This window comes from Fundulus heteroclitus, unplaced genomic scaffold (genome assembly GCF_011125445.2).
Source record: "Fundulus heteroclitus isolate FHET01 unplaced genomic scaffold, MU-UCD_Fhet_4.1 scaffold_78, whole genome shotgun sequence".
In the NCBI taxonomy this organism is placed as follows: Eukaryota; Metazoa; Chordata; class Actinopteri; order Cyprinodontiformes; family Fundulidae; genus Fundulus; species Fundulus heteroclitus.
In genome coordinates, this window is record NW_023397230.1 from 11,810 (window position 1) to 30,035 (window position 18,226).

The 18,226-nt window shown below is 39.8% G+C and overlaps 1 protein-coding gene across 1 annotated transcript; it reads right to left on the reverse strand.

Annotated features, from left to right (window-relative positions):
- Positions 1-4,255: 4,255 nt before the first annotated feature.
- cyldl (cylindromatosis (turban tumor syndrome), like) lies at positions 4,256-17,710 on the reverse strand. Its single transcript, XM_012853715.3, is given in 16 exon segments — positions 4,256-5,043; positions 5,117-5,330; positions 7,077-7,195; positions 7,273-7,381; positions 8,314-8,446; positions 8,534-8,597; positions 8,686-8,777; positions 8,855-8,965; positions 9,090-9,231; positions 11,501-11,660; positions 11,971-12,140; positions 12,223-12,301; positions 14,896-15,096; positions 15,098-15,178; positions 16,722-17,194; positions 17,399-17,710. Coding segments are annotated over 15 exon segments (2,310 nt in total). The 5' UTR covers positions 17,172-17,194; positions 17,399-17,710; the 3' UTR covers positions 4,256-4,858.
- Between the last annotated feature and the right edge of the window lie 516 nt (positions 17,711-18,226).

An 18,226-nucleotide genomic window follows, 5' to 3' on the forward strand; every position in this document is an offset into this window, starting at 1 on the left:
TATTACTGTGACGTTATCTTCTTTCAACAAATCCAGCAGTGGAGCAACTTTACTGCTTTGACAAACACAGCTCTCCCCCTTTGTATAAACACGCATGCAGGGTCAGTGGATTTTTATTTTTTTTTGCATGTCTGTGAATATGCTGAGCGTGTTGGATGAAAGAGGACGGCTATTTTATAAAGTTGCAGGGCTTCGTTTCACGACTCAAGGCTGCTTCCTCCGCTGGAATCCGTGCCCTCGAGTGTATTAAAGAGCCCGACTCATCAGGGCGGCACAGCACAGCTCAGCACTCCTAACTAGTGTTAGAGGTCACTTGGAGACCTGATCACAGCGAGACAAAGGGAGACAGCAGGATCAAAGGCATCCAGATCGAAGACAAATATCCAGGCAGGCAGCGTTTGAAAGAAAGATGAGGCAGAAAGAGCTGAGGCCAACCGGTTTCTGCACTTTAATGGGGAGAAAAAAGCTTTGTGTGTATTCTAATCGTGTCACGTTGTAGCATATTTGACACTTCAAAGTCAAAACAGCAGCATTTTGTGCTACCATAATCGTAGCTGTTTTACATCACTCCAGTGTTCTGAATGATTTAAGACGTACTAACAGTCCATTTTTGTTTTGATATATGAATATATTTATTTTCATGGTAACGCTGGCGTAAACTCAGATACAAAGCAGGATGACAGATTGGCGGTTTGGTCATCAACTGCATGAGAAAAATCAGCTCAGAATGGAAAAAGCTTTAAACTACAACATGACAACGTTTTCTTTTTTTTTTTTTAATCAGCAAACCCTTCCCACCTGATTGGAGACTAGACTTTAAACTCAATGTGGAGCCAATTTTGCTCTCAGCATGAGCTCATGCAGAGACAGGAGGCTGCAACGAAACAAGGGAAAACGGTTGAGCGAGAAATCAGCGCTAACAACAATTTAAAAGGAAAAAAAACAAACCTTTGAGCTGTCTGTGAGTTCAATCTGCCTCAATCCGCTCAAACTTTGTCTCAGAAGTAGCCCCCCAGGGCCAATACTCAGCAAAATCACCTTTTGCAAGAGTTATGTCTCTCTTTTGAGGTATGTCTCTACTCATGCAATCAAACCCTGTTAGATTGGATGGAAAGAGGCTGTGAACATCAAACTTCACGTTTTGGCAAGTTTAGTGGTTCCTAATTTGATTTAGGTTTCGACTTTGGCCGGCTCATTTCAACACATTAACATGCTGTGAATATAACCATTCCAGTGTAGCTCTGATTTCTTGTTTAGGATTGTTTCCTGCTGTAAGATGAACTTGCTCTCATTTCCACACCTTGTTCAACCTGTAACTAGTTTGCTTTGAGGATTTCCCCTGTTTATAAAGTATCTTGTTGAAAGATGACTTCAAAACAGTAACATATGCCTCAGCTGGATTACTGTAATTCTTCAAGTGCCTTCAGTTGGTGCAAAACACTGCTGCAAGGCTTTTAAACAATTCATGACAAATGTTGCTGGAGGTACCGAGGACATGGCTGAAGCTCAGGGGAGATCGACTTTTTACGTTGCAGCTCGCAAATCATGGAACGTTTTACTGCTCTGTTACTGGAAATAATGACAACCGATCCCTCAGTTACTTATTAAATAAAGGAAACGGTGATTCCAGCACTTTACTGAGAACCAGAGCAGAGATAAAGTAATCACACCTCTGGCTAGGCCACAGCCTGTCCCCTTCTTCTCCCAGCCCTGGACCTTCCTATACCGGCTCCATAAGCAGACGTAACACAAACTCCTCAAATCCAAACATTTACAGTCCCAGCACAGAAAATATGCAAGCACTGACCTCAGCAAACCAGGAAACCAGGGCAGTGGAGCCCATGAGCAGGCTCTTGTGTGTCGCTGCTCATGTTTCAATGGAGCTAGGTCAGAGGTGACCTTAGGAGCCAAGCTGTAATTTTTCTAATTCACACGCTGCAAAGACCCACCTCTTCTCTTTGGCTTTTCAACCAATATAAGTTGTTTTATTAAATAACTTTATTTTCCATTCATCTATGTTGTGTTTTTGTGTTATTTTTACTTTCATTTTTATTTCTAGTTTTAAATTTTTGTTAATATTAATGTTTTATTCATTCATTTTAACCATTCTTTCTGTTCAGCACCTCGGTCAGTGCCTGTTGTTTTTAAAGCGCTTTATAAATAAAGTTGGCTTGGCTTGAATTCCATCCACATTCCCATCTACTCTGAGCAGCTTCCATGGTTACAACTGTTCTTCCCACTGAGCTATATAATACACTGGAGTGCTGATTTTGCCGAAAAACTGAAGTCACTGGCCGCCATCTTGCTACTCCCTACTTTCACAGAACCCCATAGGATTTGGTTGCAACAACAAGCAGTTTTCTGGCTGTGTGAAAACGTTTCACAGGTAATTCTACAGTCAGTGGATGTACTAACACTATCAACTACTAGGAAATTAGGTGCTGAAATATTTTACATGTTATTCATATTAAATATACATATATGTATATATAAATAAATATATATATATATATATATGTGTGTGTGTGTGTAAATATATGTTTTTGTATGTTGTTATTTATATATTTATAAATGTTATACATATATATTTAAATGAATAAAATGCAAAATATTTCAGCACATGACTTTCTCAGTACTTGCTAGTTTTAGAACATAACATAAAAGTATATGGCATTTGACATTTTAAAAGTCTTAAGCCCCCCCTGAACATGAGAAAATCCTCGTTATTCGATGCTGTAGCACACATATTCCCTAATTACTGGGGGAAAATAGGGAGTACCAATATGGCGGCTGGTGGCTTCAAAGTGACTCATTCTAACAGCGGGCTATTACCACTCCAGTGTATAATATAACTCAGTGGTTCTTCCATGGTTGTGATGGTGTGTTCATGTGCAGCGTTCGTTTTCTACCACGCATTGCATTCTCTGCGTGGGTCAAGAGGTTAAGTTTGGATCTCATCTGACCACGACATGTTTTCCAACACATTCAGCGTGCCTGGTACATGACTTGAGGGAAACTGCAAATGGGACAACTTATCACTTTTCTATTAACAATAGTTTTCTTTGCCAGATTAGTGGAGTGAATGGCTAATAGTTGTTCTATCAACATATTCCACCTGGGCTGTGGATTTCTTCTGCACCTTCCCAAAGTTATTTTACCGCCGTGGTTCTCACCACCACCTTCCTTTGGAGAATGGAAAGATTTCTGCCCCCCCATCCCAACAAAATGGGTCAGAAAGGTAACTTCTGCTGTTTCCTTTCTTAATGAATTGGAGCAGCTGCTCTAAAGATTACCTAGAATCCCCTTTTCATTTGATAACGGTTAAATAAATTTAACATTGCGAAATTGTATACAATATATTAATAGCAGAGGTTTTTAGCTCGGCACATCACTACAGTCATAACAAAAGTTAAAACTTAACACAGCACTTTTTTGCCCTGGAAACATTACTCGTTACTTTTAACTAGCCATACACATCAGTAAAAATCAGGGAACCAAAATAGATGAGCTGGAAACATGGCAAAAATGACATCAAGCCAATAAAAACAAACTGCAATTAAATTTAGTTTAATTCTCTTTCAGAAGTTTCCTAATATTTGTCCTCGGACATTCTTCGGCACGTTACCTCAAAGCAGTGAAGCTGTTTTTGAGGATTGCAGAGAATGTGTTCCAGCTCATACTTCTGATTGCAGGTAGAGACCAAACAACAGATGGTGCTGTTGCCCCATTTAGGAGGATCTATATTCTATAAGATCCCCACGGACCTTTTCAACTTTAACACTTGCGCTGTATTTACTGGACAAAAAAAAAAAAAAAAAAGACGAGGCTGTTCTTGAGATAATTGGGTGGATCAGGGCTTTATCTGCGGAAGTGATGGTGTTGCTCTGATTTGTTGTGATAAAAGTAGAAGATGAGCTGGAAGGGAAAGTCCTAGATTTACCGGTTCATCAGCATGTCAACCCTTAGTCATGAATCATGACCTAAACAAGATTGTAGAAACAAGCCCTTTAATATAGCCTCCTCTATAGGTTAGATTGATTTATTAGCTTTATAGTAGGTTCAGGGTCTCCCTCACCTGGTGGGGCTGCTACACGTCTGTATCAAATTGATGTGGCATGTAGGAACACATCTTTTGCTCTATGAATAGAGGCAATCCTTTCAGAAATATTTATTTATTTAACCATGGTCATTGTAATGTGTATGTATATGTGTGTATATATACATACACACACATACATACATACACATATGTACGTACATCCACACCCACATCATTACTCCTCAATAAAACATTATTCAGGAGATCAGAACAAAAACAAAATTATCTTTCTTCCCAAAGCACTTGAAGAAGATAATGTTTTTCATAAATTACCCTTTAGAGAAAAATAAAGATTTAATGCACTATACGCTGTATTACAGCTTTTCTGAGAAATTTTTAATTGCCTTTCTGGCTTTCATAGAATTTAGTCTGAGGCAAATTTTTAATCACGCTTCTGATTATAACAGAATGTGATCATAGGATGAATATTACATTCAAATATTCCAGATCAACAAGTGACTTGGTCATTACATACTGCTTTTGTTCACCTTCAGTTCAAAATAACATCAGGAAGTCATGTCAGTTTGTGCTTCAATCATATAAGAAACATAAAACAATATCACTGTGAATTATTCAAGCCTGAAAACATTTTTCCCTGTATTAGGACAGAAAATACTTACAGGAGTTATTTTAGGTTTGCAAATATACAAAAAAAGTCACCGTTTGTGTAAAATTTACACACAGTAATTAGAAAAATTAAGCAGTACAGCAAAAGGAAATAAGAAACAGCTGGATTCCCAGAAATGTTGATGTGTCCTCTCAGCGATAGAGACACATGCTCGTGCTCTGGTACAGATACATGTAGGCGTCGCAGAAGAGACGCTTGGCCACTCCTTTCATGTCCCGCGGCACCTGATTGGCCAGCTCGGCGGGAGACATTTCCAGGTACATGCCAACCTCAGGACAGGCTTGCACCTCAGGAATGTTAAAGCCATCTCTTTCTCCTTAAAACAGAGCACAAACTCAATAAGCTTCCTGTCCGTTTGGGGAAACGTTACATCAAAACTACATGCCCACCTTCTCTGTCGGCCATGCTGTCGAAGAAGATCCAGTCCGTATTGCTGGGTCCGTGTTTGACGAAGGAAACGTAGTGGCTTGTCTCGATGCAAAGCACGGCGAACAGCTCCAGCCGGTCCCTGGTCAGTGAGTGAGGGATGCCACGGCCAAGGTAGCCTTTAGGGATTTCCAGGGTTGCAGGCTGATGGGAGCGGCGCTGAGGGTGAGAGTGCACCTGTGGAGAAATACAGACTTTTAACGATAAAGGACAATAATAAAACTCAGACTGACAACAGTACAACGCATTATAGCTCGTTATTATGTTAGTTCATTGGAAGCTAAACCAAAAGGTTCTTGTGCGGGCTGGACTTTGACTGGGTCATTACAACACAGTGATTCTTTTCTCTATCATTCATTCTTTGGTTTGCTGCTGTTTAGGATCACCGTCTTATTGCGTGAACCACTTTCAGTATGCTACTAAAAATTATCAGGATCACAGAGTATTAATAGCAGCTTTACCTGCGGTCTTGTTGCAACCTTTTTTAAATACAGATAAATGTAGCTGCAAATATTAGAGTGGTGCTTGTGCAACATAAATAACAGGATTGTCAAAAAGTTTGAACCAGGTCTACAATTCTTATCACTTCACATCAACAACACTCTTAAGCGATTTCATGATCTTTAGCTATTAGTCACTGATTAAGAAAGTAGAGCACATCACCCCAGTTCTAAAGTCCTTCCACTGGCTCCCTGTATCTCAGAGAATAGACTTTAAAATACTTCTGTTAGTCTATAAATCCCTGAATGGCTTAGTACCTAAATACATCACAGACTTGTTATCAGTGTATCAACCCTCCAGACCACTAAGGTCTTCTGGCTCCAGCCTGCTCCGCATACCTAGAACCAGAACCAAACACGGAGAAGCAGCATTTAGTTCCTATGCTCCACTTATCTGGAACAAACTCCCAGAAAACTGTAAAAGTGCGGAAAGCCTGAGTTCCTTTAAATCAAGATTAAAAACACATTTGTTCAGGATTGCCTTTGACTGTTCTAGTTTTACTGAAACATCATTAGTTCAACTTTTTTAGTCCAACTGTTTTAATGTTTCTACATGTTATTCATACTTGCTTTTACTCAGTTTTATTTTTTTATGTTTTAATCATGTAAATCACTTTGCATTGTCTCTGTACTGAAATGTGCTATACACATAAATTTGCCTTGCCTTCTGCACTTGTATACTTTCATTTCCAAATCCATCCTCAGGCTGCTGCCTTCCCAGCTACATTCTAAGATGTCACAAAGACAGCAGAGTCACAGCCAAGGATTTTACTTCTACTGTGTTGTGCTTTAAAGGAGTGCAGCTCATGCGAGTCAAATGGGTCTAAATATTTATGAGCTGTTAAAAAAAAAGTAAAAAAATAAATGACATATCTCTAAGAAGTATTTAGCGTTAGTTAAAGATAAAGGAAGAGCTCTTGGACTAAGTATTCGCTTGTGAAGGTCAACTGTAAGTTTAGAATCTACAAAACTCCACAGGTCTTTTTTTTTGGAACAAATCTTTGTGTTATGATTTTTAAACTGTTTTTGTTTGAGGCATTTAATGGTTGAGTTGGTCACCGTCTGAGGATCAAATAGTATCTGTATTTAGTTTTCTCAAGGGAGGGGCGGAGAGGCATTTTGCAGTTATGCTGTGTAAGTGGTGTAACCCACTACTGATGCATATTAGAAAGGCTTTAGCTCTTGCTGTTTTCTCAATTTAAAAGATCTTCAGTCACTGGCTTCAGTCGCAGACAAGACGTTTTTGTCCAAAGGTTTTTTGTTTTTGTTTCAATTTTTTTCCTTGCTGACTTAACTAAGTCTTTTACTTATACAACCTTTTTTATTTCAATGCTTCACTGAGGGCCTTTTGGACAATGGGGTATGTTTTTAAAGTGTTTTATAGATAAACTTGAACAGAGATGTTTAAGTAAAAGCCACCAACCTGAGCTGAACAATTCTTGCAGAAGACTTTAAATCCCGTCGGGCTGAAAATTGAATCTTTAAAACAGTCTGGACACTCTTCCACTGCCACGTGTCCGCACATAATGCATTGCTGAGGACCTGAAACGCACTCAGACCATGAGTTTTGTACAATGTGTTTCATCACGTCTGCTCAGATGAGAGTGCTTTAACTGTACCCTCAGAGAGGAGGTCGGTGATGTCCAGCTCCAGGGAGGGAATAATTTTGTCAAACATCTTGAATTTCTTCCCAAAGCGAGGCATCTGAAGGATGAGGCAGGAAGGCACCTAAAGGTTTAAAGACAGATAAATAAGCAGAGGATTTGCAGAGAAAGATGTGTCACTGAGGCACCTAGTGGTAGGAAAGGAGCAGGTCGGAAATGATTCAAATTAAAAAGAGAAGATTTCAGAATTTATCGACAGTCGTTAAAGCCAACCTCATTAATAGAAGAGAAAAAAACATCCAGCCTGGTAAGTATTATATTTTACTATCACATACATTTGAAGTATTGGAATGTCTCTTAGCATACGTGTCTTCCAGACACACCAGGTTGATGGAAGCTGCTTTCTTTTCCACAAAAAACCTGTAAAGAAGTATCTAAAAGCTGCTATGGCCCACAACGAGCCTCCCTGGATATCTGGGGTTGAGCTGGGAGGATTCAAAGTTTAAAAAAATCAAACTAAAGTCCGGCATCTTCTGGAAAGCTTTTAGTTGAGCATTACGATTTATGTATGCGGCCATTTTTTTAAATTTTATTTATTTATTAATTATATATATATATATATATATATATATAGATATATATATATATATATATATATATATATATATATATATATATATATATATATATATATATATATATATATATATATATATATATATATATATATACATACACACACACACACACACACACACATACATACACAAGCACACCATGTTTTTTCAGTTGCAGACAGATTAAGATTTCTCACAATGGAAAACAAGCATACATTTAAACTTAAAATGTTTTTAAAGTTTTACAAATTTTAAATAATTTATCTATAAACACTTCATTTTCCTTGTTTCTGAAAACCAGAGCTTTGCAAATGAAGAGGGATTGATATTAAATGGCTGACTGATTCACGGATTGATTTAACTCTGACCAGACTGTTTGAGAAGCATCGTTTAACTCCCATTTGTCACATCCGATTGCAAAAGTAAACAGGGAGCCCACCTCTGCCAGTTTGAGTCCTGCACTGTGAAAGGAATGTTCCAGTAGCTGCTGGACTGTGGGCAGAACCAGGCTGTGGTTCTGGTCCAGGAATATCTGATAGCAGTAGCTCTCCTGCACTTTACCAGCAGCTGATCTGAATAGACAAAAGCAGAAAAATTGGTCCAACCCAAAGCCTAGCACGGTTTAAACGACTCAGTGGTAAAATAAGGAGGATGAGTACAGCTTTAGTAGAGGATCCAGGGCAAGAATGTGGTGCATCACAATGATGAGGAACTCCTCTGGGTCTGAAACACATAATTCACATCACCAGTTTAGGTTTAATTCCCAGAACAAAGTTGGATTTTCTTTTAGGTACTTTAGAATCAGACTGACCCTTCTCGTCGGTGGTGAAGGAGTGGCTATAGCCGTGATTCTGCAGCTGCTCCCGAAACTTCATGACGTGTCGCCCAGGAACAAAACCCTTACTGCAAACGGCACACTCATCACTGAAGGCAGCATTCCCACAGCAACACAAATAAAAGGTGCAAAAGCAGACACACACCTGCGGAGTGGGTTGACAATATCATGGAGCAATATACTCTGGACTGGAGCATCCTGAGGAGTTGTTGATTTATACAACATAGAGTCCAACACAGAGGAGCAGGAAAACAATCTGTGCAACAAAAAATATTCAAAATCTTATTTTCCACTTTTAAAATACTTATTGATTTGCTTCCATTGAAGAATCTTGACTCAGTTATTGTCTCAATTATTTTTTTGAAATGGTTGATCCTGACCCAAAGAGGGCAGCGTCCATGTAGCAGGAGTTGCAGTGACCTTGGATCCCTTTCATCCGTCCAATCAAAAGCTGGTTGACCTGCTCTGTACTGATTGGAGGAACAGGCTCCTGGTTCCCTGCGCTGAAATCGCCATTTTCCTCTGTTTACAAAGATAAACATGACAAACTGAGATTATATCCACCAAATACAAGGCAAGTGTCTGGCACAAGTCTAAGGCGACGTTCACATTGCAGGTCTGGAACCTCAATTTCCGATTCTTTTCAGAAAGCAAATTATTTATTTTTTAGTTTCTTGAGCGGTCGTTCATACTACTACAGTGACTGCCATCATAGCCAAAGCGACCCGCATGCGCAGATAACGGAGGGAGAAAGTAGACGTCACACAGCAGCGCTCTGGTTACGGGAAGTAATGGTGGATGTCATTGTTTCTAGAAGTGCTCAATAAAGCCTTGTTCAAAAAAGAAACCCCTAACGGTGGACACCGGTGTCTCTGTTACGGGCTCGACACACGGGGAGCGACAAACGGCAGCGACTAAAGGCTTTAACCGCCATCGGGGTGAAGGCCCAACACACGGGACGCAACAGCAGCATTTCGAATAGCGCTGCTGGAACACTCGTTTCTAAAGAAATCTTATTGGTAATGAAACTGGAGGGCTTTTGATATTTTCAAAGCAGTCCGTGACCGACAAGGATGAGAAGTCAGAAGATATTGATGGAATTGACCGAAATCTTGCCATTATGTCTAGTCTACAAAAGAAAAATACAATTAGGTTCATCCTATGTTACTGACAAGGAAACAGGCTGGAGAACATCATCATTTTAAGGGCGGCCCTCACGGCTGATCTAGATAAATGTCTGTAGTTCCAAGCGACAGCGAAAACACTTGAACATTGCTCAACTTTCTTGTGTCGCGTCACATGACCGCGCTGTCAACTTATCGCACAAAACTTTATCAGATGTTAAGGACTATTTGCACATTAGCTTCTCAGGAAGTGTTGTCGGTGAATTCAACTGTTTTAACAAAATGTCTTGTCTTGTCAAAAGTCTTGTTTTGTGTCTGTGTATTATGTGTAAGTGTCACAACCAAAAGTTTCTTTATGGTGACATAATGACAGTAAAGACTCTTGGTTGTAATGCTCATCCATGTCACATGTAGGTTGACACAGTCATAAACTGACAGAAACCGCTGTGTAGAAAGATTAAAACTATATGAGGAACAGCCAACATCAGGACCAAGGTGAGGTTTAGGACAGTTTCATGTCACAGGTCTTACCAGAAGTCCTGGAAGTGATGGCATGGCCTCCGCAGAAGGCAAAGGGTAGTTAACACCAAATACTGATGTGATTTTGATATTTTTTTTATTTTTTATGCTCACTTTGCATTTTGTAAATTTTGAAAAGCGTTGCTACTTTCTCACACAGGCCCTAAATCGCTTTGCACAGTATTGTATGCATGAAGCCGTGCAATGTGGCTGCACAGCAGTCAGCCACATTTCCACTTGATCGATGGGCCTCCTGCCAAAGAATGCCTGCCTACTAGACATTTCTTCCCTGTCCTGTACAGGTTACTTGTGTAATCTTACACCAAGAGGCACTCTCTTTTGCTTCATCATGCTTTCAGCTGCACTAACATAGCACGCTAGAAAAATCGTCACTTTACTCAGGGAGACATATTCTTCTTGAAAGAAAAGAGATTTTGAGACTTTAAATGAGAAAGTGAGTAGAAGAAACAGATTTCAGATGTCTGTCGAATAAGTGTTACCCAGACTAAAAAATAATACATTATTAAGTGAAAATATGAGAAAGCTGAAGAAGCTGTCTGACCAAGGCAATAGATTACAGAAGCAGGGACTAGATAAGCAAGTGAGAAACAAAATGATCGAAGAGATCAGGTATAAAAAAAAAAGCTACAGTGATAGGCTAACCGTGAGGAGCGCTAAAGGAGGATGATGTAAAGAGGCTGTTTCAGTGTCAGAAGGAGAGCGAAAGTCCCGAACCTGATGGTGTGTCTCCCTCCTGCCTGAGAGCCTGTGCTGACCAACCGGCTCTCATCTTCACTCAGATCCTCAACACGCCCTACAGCCGCTGTTAAAATCGTACGTTTTCACATGAAGCGGCTGAGGTATTATTTAATGAAGCTTGTCCTGCCGGTTGCCAGGGTAACCAGCGTCAACTGTCTTGCCCTTACCAGCTAACGTTTGAGTGAGCGCAATAATTTAGAACGATCAGGCTATTTGACTGGGGACTTTTTTTTTTTTTAGGTGTCCTATAACACTTTTTAACAGATGCAGCCAATCAGAATCGAGTATTCACACAGACCACGATATAAAAGTCATTAAAAAGGTCCAAAATTACCTTCCTTCTGAGAAGTGGATAGAAACTTCTGTAGAAGCTGTAATTCTGAACTAACCTTTGTTATCCAGTTCTAGTATCTTTGCTTTGGCTGAAGGGCTCTGAAAGCGCGAATCAGGACGGCAGGACTTCAGTTTCACGAACAAATCTCTCTTTGGAGGACAGGTGAAATAACGGATTCCTTTAAAGGTACCGTCACTCACTCCCACGTCTTCTTCCTGCAGACAGATTCCAAGTCATGGGATAATTTCAGGGTTAAATAGCGTGGGGGAAAAAAACAATTTTAACTGCCGTCTCTTTAACAGTCCAAGAAAACCCAAAACCTCAATAAGTTCTATAAAAGGTTAAAAAAAGTAGTGTGAGTAACTTCTGAAGCATATTTGTCTTATTTATGCAAATATTACCTAATATTTCAGATTGTACGGGTTTAAAATATATTCCCTTGAATACATAAATAAGTTAAAGTATAATCACAGAGCCTTTTTTCTTGGTAAATCTAAACATTGACACATAAAAACATGTATTTACCAACTCAAGTCCAACCATGACATCTGTACGGTCGGGTAGATTACCGATCCAGCGGATAATCCCATACGAGTTCCCTTTGCCTAAAGTCACCTCCACCACCGAGTTTAGACTCATGCTCAGATCAGTGTGTGCTTCCACTGGCGGAGTATCGATGTCCATTCCTTCAGGCCCTACAGTGTGCAGAAAACGTCTGCGCATCAGATTTGACAAAAATCGACAAAAAAAACTATATCTGCAACATTCTGCTCAAACCTGAAGGAATTTCTCCTTTAACGACCATGCTGAGTGGAATCTTGACTTCTCCGCCTCTATTTCCTTTGTCATCTGTGTCCTAAAAACATAAAGAAAACATTATATTTATGCACTGTGAACAGCTCCAATCTGTGTCGATGAAGGTGGTAGATTTAGCTGAGGTTTGCAAGTGAAGAAATTTCCTTCATTGTATGGGAGAGATTTCTCAGGAAGATTTTTTTTGTTTGTTTATTCAAACCTGCACATAAAAGAATCTGTATTCACATTTTAAATACAAAGATACATGATTTGAAAAGGACACGGAAAAGAAACCTTGCTTTTAAGGCTCTAACCCCCAAATCCATGCTACTCACCGCCTAAGCAAAACACAATACAACAGCACAAGTATTCACGCTGACAATTAACACCAACACAAACAAAGACAGGAAAAAGGCCCAAACACACTCTGATCCTACATCTCTCCCTGCAGAACATATAGCCCAGCAAACACATAACACCTAAAAGGGATCCAGCCAGAAAAACAAGCTTTGCAGCTACTCCCTTTAAAGTTCATATCAAACAGACAGTAGCAATTTCAATATTGTAGTACATCATGTATTAATTCAAAGTAAATGCTATAAAATAGATAGTTGAAATAAATTATATACAACTCCTATATAAAATGATCAGAAACCAGTATTCTCAAAAATATTTATATACTAATACATGTTAGAAATGCTGAAATATGAAGCAGTGAATCACCCAGTGCACACATGGTGTGCGCGCACCTATGTATATACATATGGGGGTTTAATCAGTGGTGCACAGAGGCCAACGCACTCACCCAGTGCACATGTACCTGTCTATGGGGGCATCCGCCACTTTCCTCTGAGTACTAATTCATTACATATCGTTTAAACCTCATTTTCAATTGGTTTTTAGAAGGTTTTAGTCTTCTGTGACGCTGTTCCAACAGACGCATCGATTTTAATGTCGTCTTTTTTTGGGGGGGGGGGGCGGGCTGGGTCAGCAAATACGCTGTAAAATGTTATGCTGTAAAATGTACATAATCTTAGCATTGTTCTATGCAGTATAGTTACTAATTGTTAATTAATGGAGGTTGAAATGACACGGCCAAATATATTTAATAATGTATTACAATTCGCCACTTGAAAATCTGCATGTTACCAGAGGGTCAATCTAACCATCTGGATCAGAAGTGCCAGATATCCGGTCACGTAAGTTTCCACATGTCGTGTGCTTTTGCTGTTTTTCACTATTTTTTTCTTTCTCCACCTGTTGTTACCTCCTCTGCTTCCCCTTTTCTCTCTTCTCAGTCTCCGTTCGCTCACACAGCCGTTCGCAGGGCTTGGCCCATATTTTAAGTGGCAGTCTGTTATGAAAATCCATGTTTTTTTCACAGATTGGAGACGTCCTGGCACCACCAACATAGCGTGGTTTCTGCCTATAGAGATTCTGCCCCAGTGGACAATTTAAAGCCACAGTAAAGCGGAACAATAAGCACATTCACTATAAACACAGCAAAGAAGAGGAACCGACATGCATCCACAACTCACACACGGTGCTCCCGTCTGTTTTGCAGAGTAAATGTGGTCGGGACTACAAAAACAAAATGGCCTTCCGCCTCCACCGGCTAATGAAGTCGGTATTCTAGATGGAATAATAACCCAATAAAGGTTTTTGTTAAGTGTGTGAACTGTGTGTGTGTGATAATCTCCGGTTCGAAATGTAAAACAGATACACTGGTTGGTTGGTAGGAGAGTCAATCACATCATAATTTATAGATGTAACCACTGGTGTCGTTAGACCTGGCCTTGTGGAGCTTCAGAAGGATTTGTTTAGATGTCTTCTGTATTTCACACAATAAATCCATTAACAAAATAAGTAAATAATTAAATAAATAAAAGGGCGACAATGAATCACATTTCTGTGCTTATTCATGTCTGAATTACATATATGATACGATTAATGAGTCACAAAACCCATTTAGTGGCTCATTTGTGTTCAAAGCTTTGGTGCATTGTCAACAAAAATATGTATTTTTCTGCTTTCAGGATCTAATCTGACAAAGTTGAAGAAAATAAAATGTGAGTTTTATTACTAGAAAAAAAAAAAAGTTGTTTGGGACAAGATATTATATCACGCTCAAGCCTGGCATGGGCCACATCACCGTGATAAGCTTACTGATAAGGTGACAAATTGGAACACATATCGTAAAACATCCCACTTGGTACTAAAGCTCTGTGCAAGATAATTTAAATTATATTGAGAAACAAATACATGAAGGAACCTATGCTATCCTTTCTTTAAAAAGAAAAAAAGTTCTCTTTTTTATGATACTAGGTCATATATTCAGAGGTGTCTGCACAAGAGTGCCACATTACTGCTTAAACTTCTATATCAAAATCACACCCTGAACCGGTCGCCCGTCCATCACTGTGCACACAGAGACACGCATAACAAAAAAGCCTGCACACACAAACTCCCACCTAAGACTAATTTAAAGAGGCCGGTGTTTTTGGACTGTGGTAGGAAGCCAGAGTACCCAGAGAGAACCCACAAATGCACAGGGAAAACATGCAGATACCATCCAGTAAGACCCCGGGCCAGGGCCTTCCAACTGTGCCATTGTGCAGCCCCGTACGCACAATTAAATACCTGGATTTTACTTACTGTGGAGATTTGCAAAACCGGTTGTCCTGCCTCTTCCAGGATGTCCAATACCATCCCATGACGACATTTTTCATCAATGAAAAAGGTGACGCTGTCTCCTGGTGATATGTCTCGTGCTTGTTTTTGAGCAAGGAGCGAAGACATGGAGGGGGACAGAGAGGTGGAAACAAGGGGCTTCACTTTGTTAAATGGGGCAAAAATGGCCACAGTTTCGCTCACATGAGAACCGTTTTCTATATCCAGTGCCATATCCATCTGTGTTTCCCTTTTTTCTGTCTGCGCCCTGGAAAAAAAACAAAAAAAGAATAGAACATCATATTAGTAGCATGACTATAACTAGTGCAACAATTAGCTTTAGGTGTATCTGGAACCTAAATGCTTTATAAATAACAGCGTCCTACTGTACATTTAAAGACTCTACCATGCCTTGAAACACACAGAGAATTTCAACTGCCTAATTTATGGGACATTTTTGGTGTCCTGTTGGACAAAGAAGAAAACTGCAGCTAATTTAAAAAAAAACAAATATGTTGCATATACCAGGCCACAATTGAATAGAAATGTGTGATCCAATGCTTCCACACATATTCTCATTAAACTAGGCAGTCAGACTTTAGAAAATCTGGCCCATTATTTGGTTCATATAATGTTCCATAAATGCAGACGTGGGTCATAACAAGTTATCCTTACTTTAACTGATGTGTTACTAACCTGCTTAGGTAAAATTTCTGGCTACTCTACCCTCTACAAGTAAGTTTACTGAAAGCAGAACAACTACATTTTAACCAAAAAAAATGCACCAAACCCAGTTTGTGTTAAAGTGAGACTTGCTGTTTGGACACAAGCTTCATTGTTCTGAAGCTATTTTTTTTTAATCTGCTGCGCCTTCTGTGCCTTTCAGAAGGCAAACGACTATACAGTAATGTTTAAAAAAAAAAATTCTGCTTGAATTTCTTATTTTGTAATCATGTTATTTATTTATATTTTTTGTCTTTAAAATACAAGAATTTGCTCATAACCTGCTATTTTTGTCTGTCAGATGACAACATTTCACAATTTAAATCCGATGTTATGATTTAACAATCACTCAGTACTTGAGTTAGTTTTTTACCAAATACTTGTGTGCTACTAGTCACTTTTGCCTGAAGTAAAAACATGCTGACGTAGCGCTACTCATAGATTTCTTGGTACTCTACCCAGTTATTCTGTGAGAAAATTGCCATACTTTGGAGACACCTGACTCAATTAAAAAAAAAAATCAGTTTTTTGAATTGAGAAAGCTTCCTGGAGAGGAAGCGAAACGTCTTCAACTACGAAAAACAAGTCCAGTTGCTTTGTTTTTTACTTTTTTTTTGAATGACCATGACCTGGATGACTGAGAATCTTCACCAGCATATGAGACACCTGACATTTCTGTTTAAAATATCCTTTTTTTTAAACTGCTCTTTTGTAATACAGTAATTATTATTGTAATTATTTGGAAAACTTTGAATTCAGGTCAACTCCCAGACAAGTGCAACTGAATCCAAGCTGTGAAACATGCTTGTAAAATGACAGCCCTACAATTGTAAATTATGAAAACAGAACCAAATGTTTGCTGCCAGGAACAGGCTTTGCTTCACTTGTGTAGCTTTAATTTACTCTTTTTTTTAAGTTAGATTAAAGTGTCTCGTCTTACAGTAGGACAAGTTTCCTCCTCACAGTATTTTGACAGTACATTCTCCTTCAGCATTGCGTGCTATTCTCTTTACGGAAGCCCAGTGAGGACATTTGCAAAACACAAATGCCGATTTTCCAGCGAAACAGCCATTGGCACCCAGTTATACCTGAAGTTCAATTCCAAAGTATCTTCCAGTTATGGGATTGGAGTAGCCTGGGTCTACCAGTGGCCCAATATAGCGAATGGTGCCTCTCAACCTGTCTCCGTCTTTCTCCACCATTACGTCCGTGCCCACGGTGAGCGCCAGGGCAGTGTGGAGCGCGTCTCTGTCTCTGAGCCACTTCAGCCTGTCACTTTCAGGCTGGCAGGCGAGCAGGAGGTCAGCCTCCTGCGGAGACAGATTCTCCATGCAGGTCAAGTCAATGTTATAATCCAAACTGGCGTGGGAGGGCAGGAACGTGACGCTGAACGTCGTGGGAGCATAAGACTTGGAGAGGTCATCCTCATACTTCTGTTTGCGCATGTAGCATATACTTCCAAGTTTGATGTGTTGCGGCGCCTCGGGTTTCTTTGTTATGATGAAGAACACGTACGTGGATAAATCCGTGCTGCCCATGTTTGGAAATATGCTGCGGGATTCTGCACAGAAACAGAAAAAAAAAGCATGTCACTTTATGTTGTCGATTTGTTTGGAAACACTCAAGCTAACTGCTAGCAAGCTATACATTTATAAACTGTATCCCAAAGCTGACGTCAAAATAAATAATCTTAACGTCACACATCTACAGAGCGCTTATTCAGGTGGAGGGGAGAGAAAAAAAGACACGCTTTATTTAGCTTTACCTTTTCCAACTTCTGGGTTTAATTTCTGTCGCTTCGTCGCCCTGTTCGCCAAAACGTCCCAGCAGCTGCCTAAACTTTCACTTCCCCTTTCATTTCGCTTTATTTTCACGGCAGCGCAGCTTTCGCGGAGCTCTGTGGAGCTCCCGCGGACGTGACACTGCGCGGACACGTCACGTAAATGTTCTATACGGCTCCCAGGGTACCGGGGGCCGGTCGTTCCGGTGTTGTTTGCTGCTAGAAAAACGAAATATGTTCAGAGAGACGCTGTTGTTTTTAAATCTGCTGACAGACAGCGACGCTTATCGCCACTTCTGGGAGTGTTGCCCTCAGATTTGTCTTGCAGGCAAAGGCGATAGGAGGCAGCGCTGAACAGGGTACTTTTAGTGCCTTTTGTTTTGTTTGCGCCTCTTTAGAGTCCTTCAGACTTCTTTTTTGGACTTTGGGAGAATCAGCATCTTCGTGTTGATTTTATATCTTGCAATGTTATCATATTTTCCACTTGTTTATGTGCAGAATCAGTTTTGTACTGGTGTGTTTGTGTGTCAGAATAGGGGCAGTACTTAGCACTTATTAGAATGTACTTTACCTGTTAAATGAAATATCTGTTAGGTATATGTATCCTTTGAATCTATTTTATTTTACTCTGTGACTGCACATCCGGTGAGAACAGAACTTTCATAGTTTCCACCAATGGTTAATCTTGAAACAACTGCACGGTGCATGAATCTATTTTATAGTTTTGACGAGTAATATTACACTACTGGAATGTGAATCCAAAACAACTGCTTTGCCTCTCTCAGCTCATGTTTGTTGTTGTTTTTGTTGTTG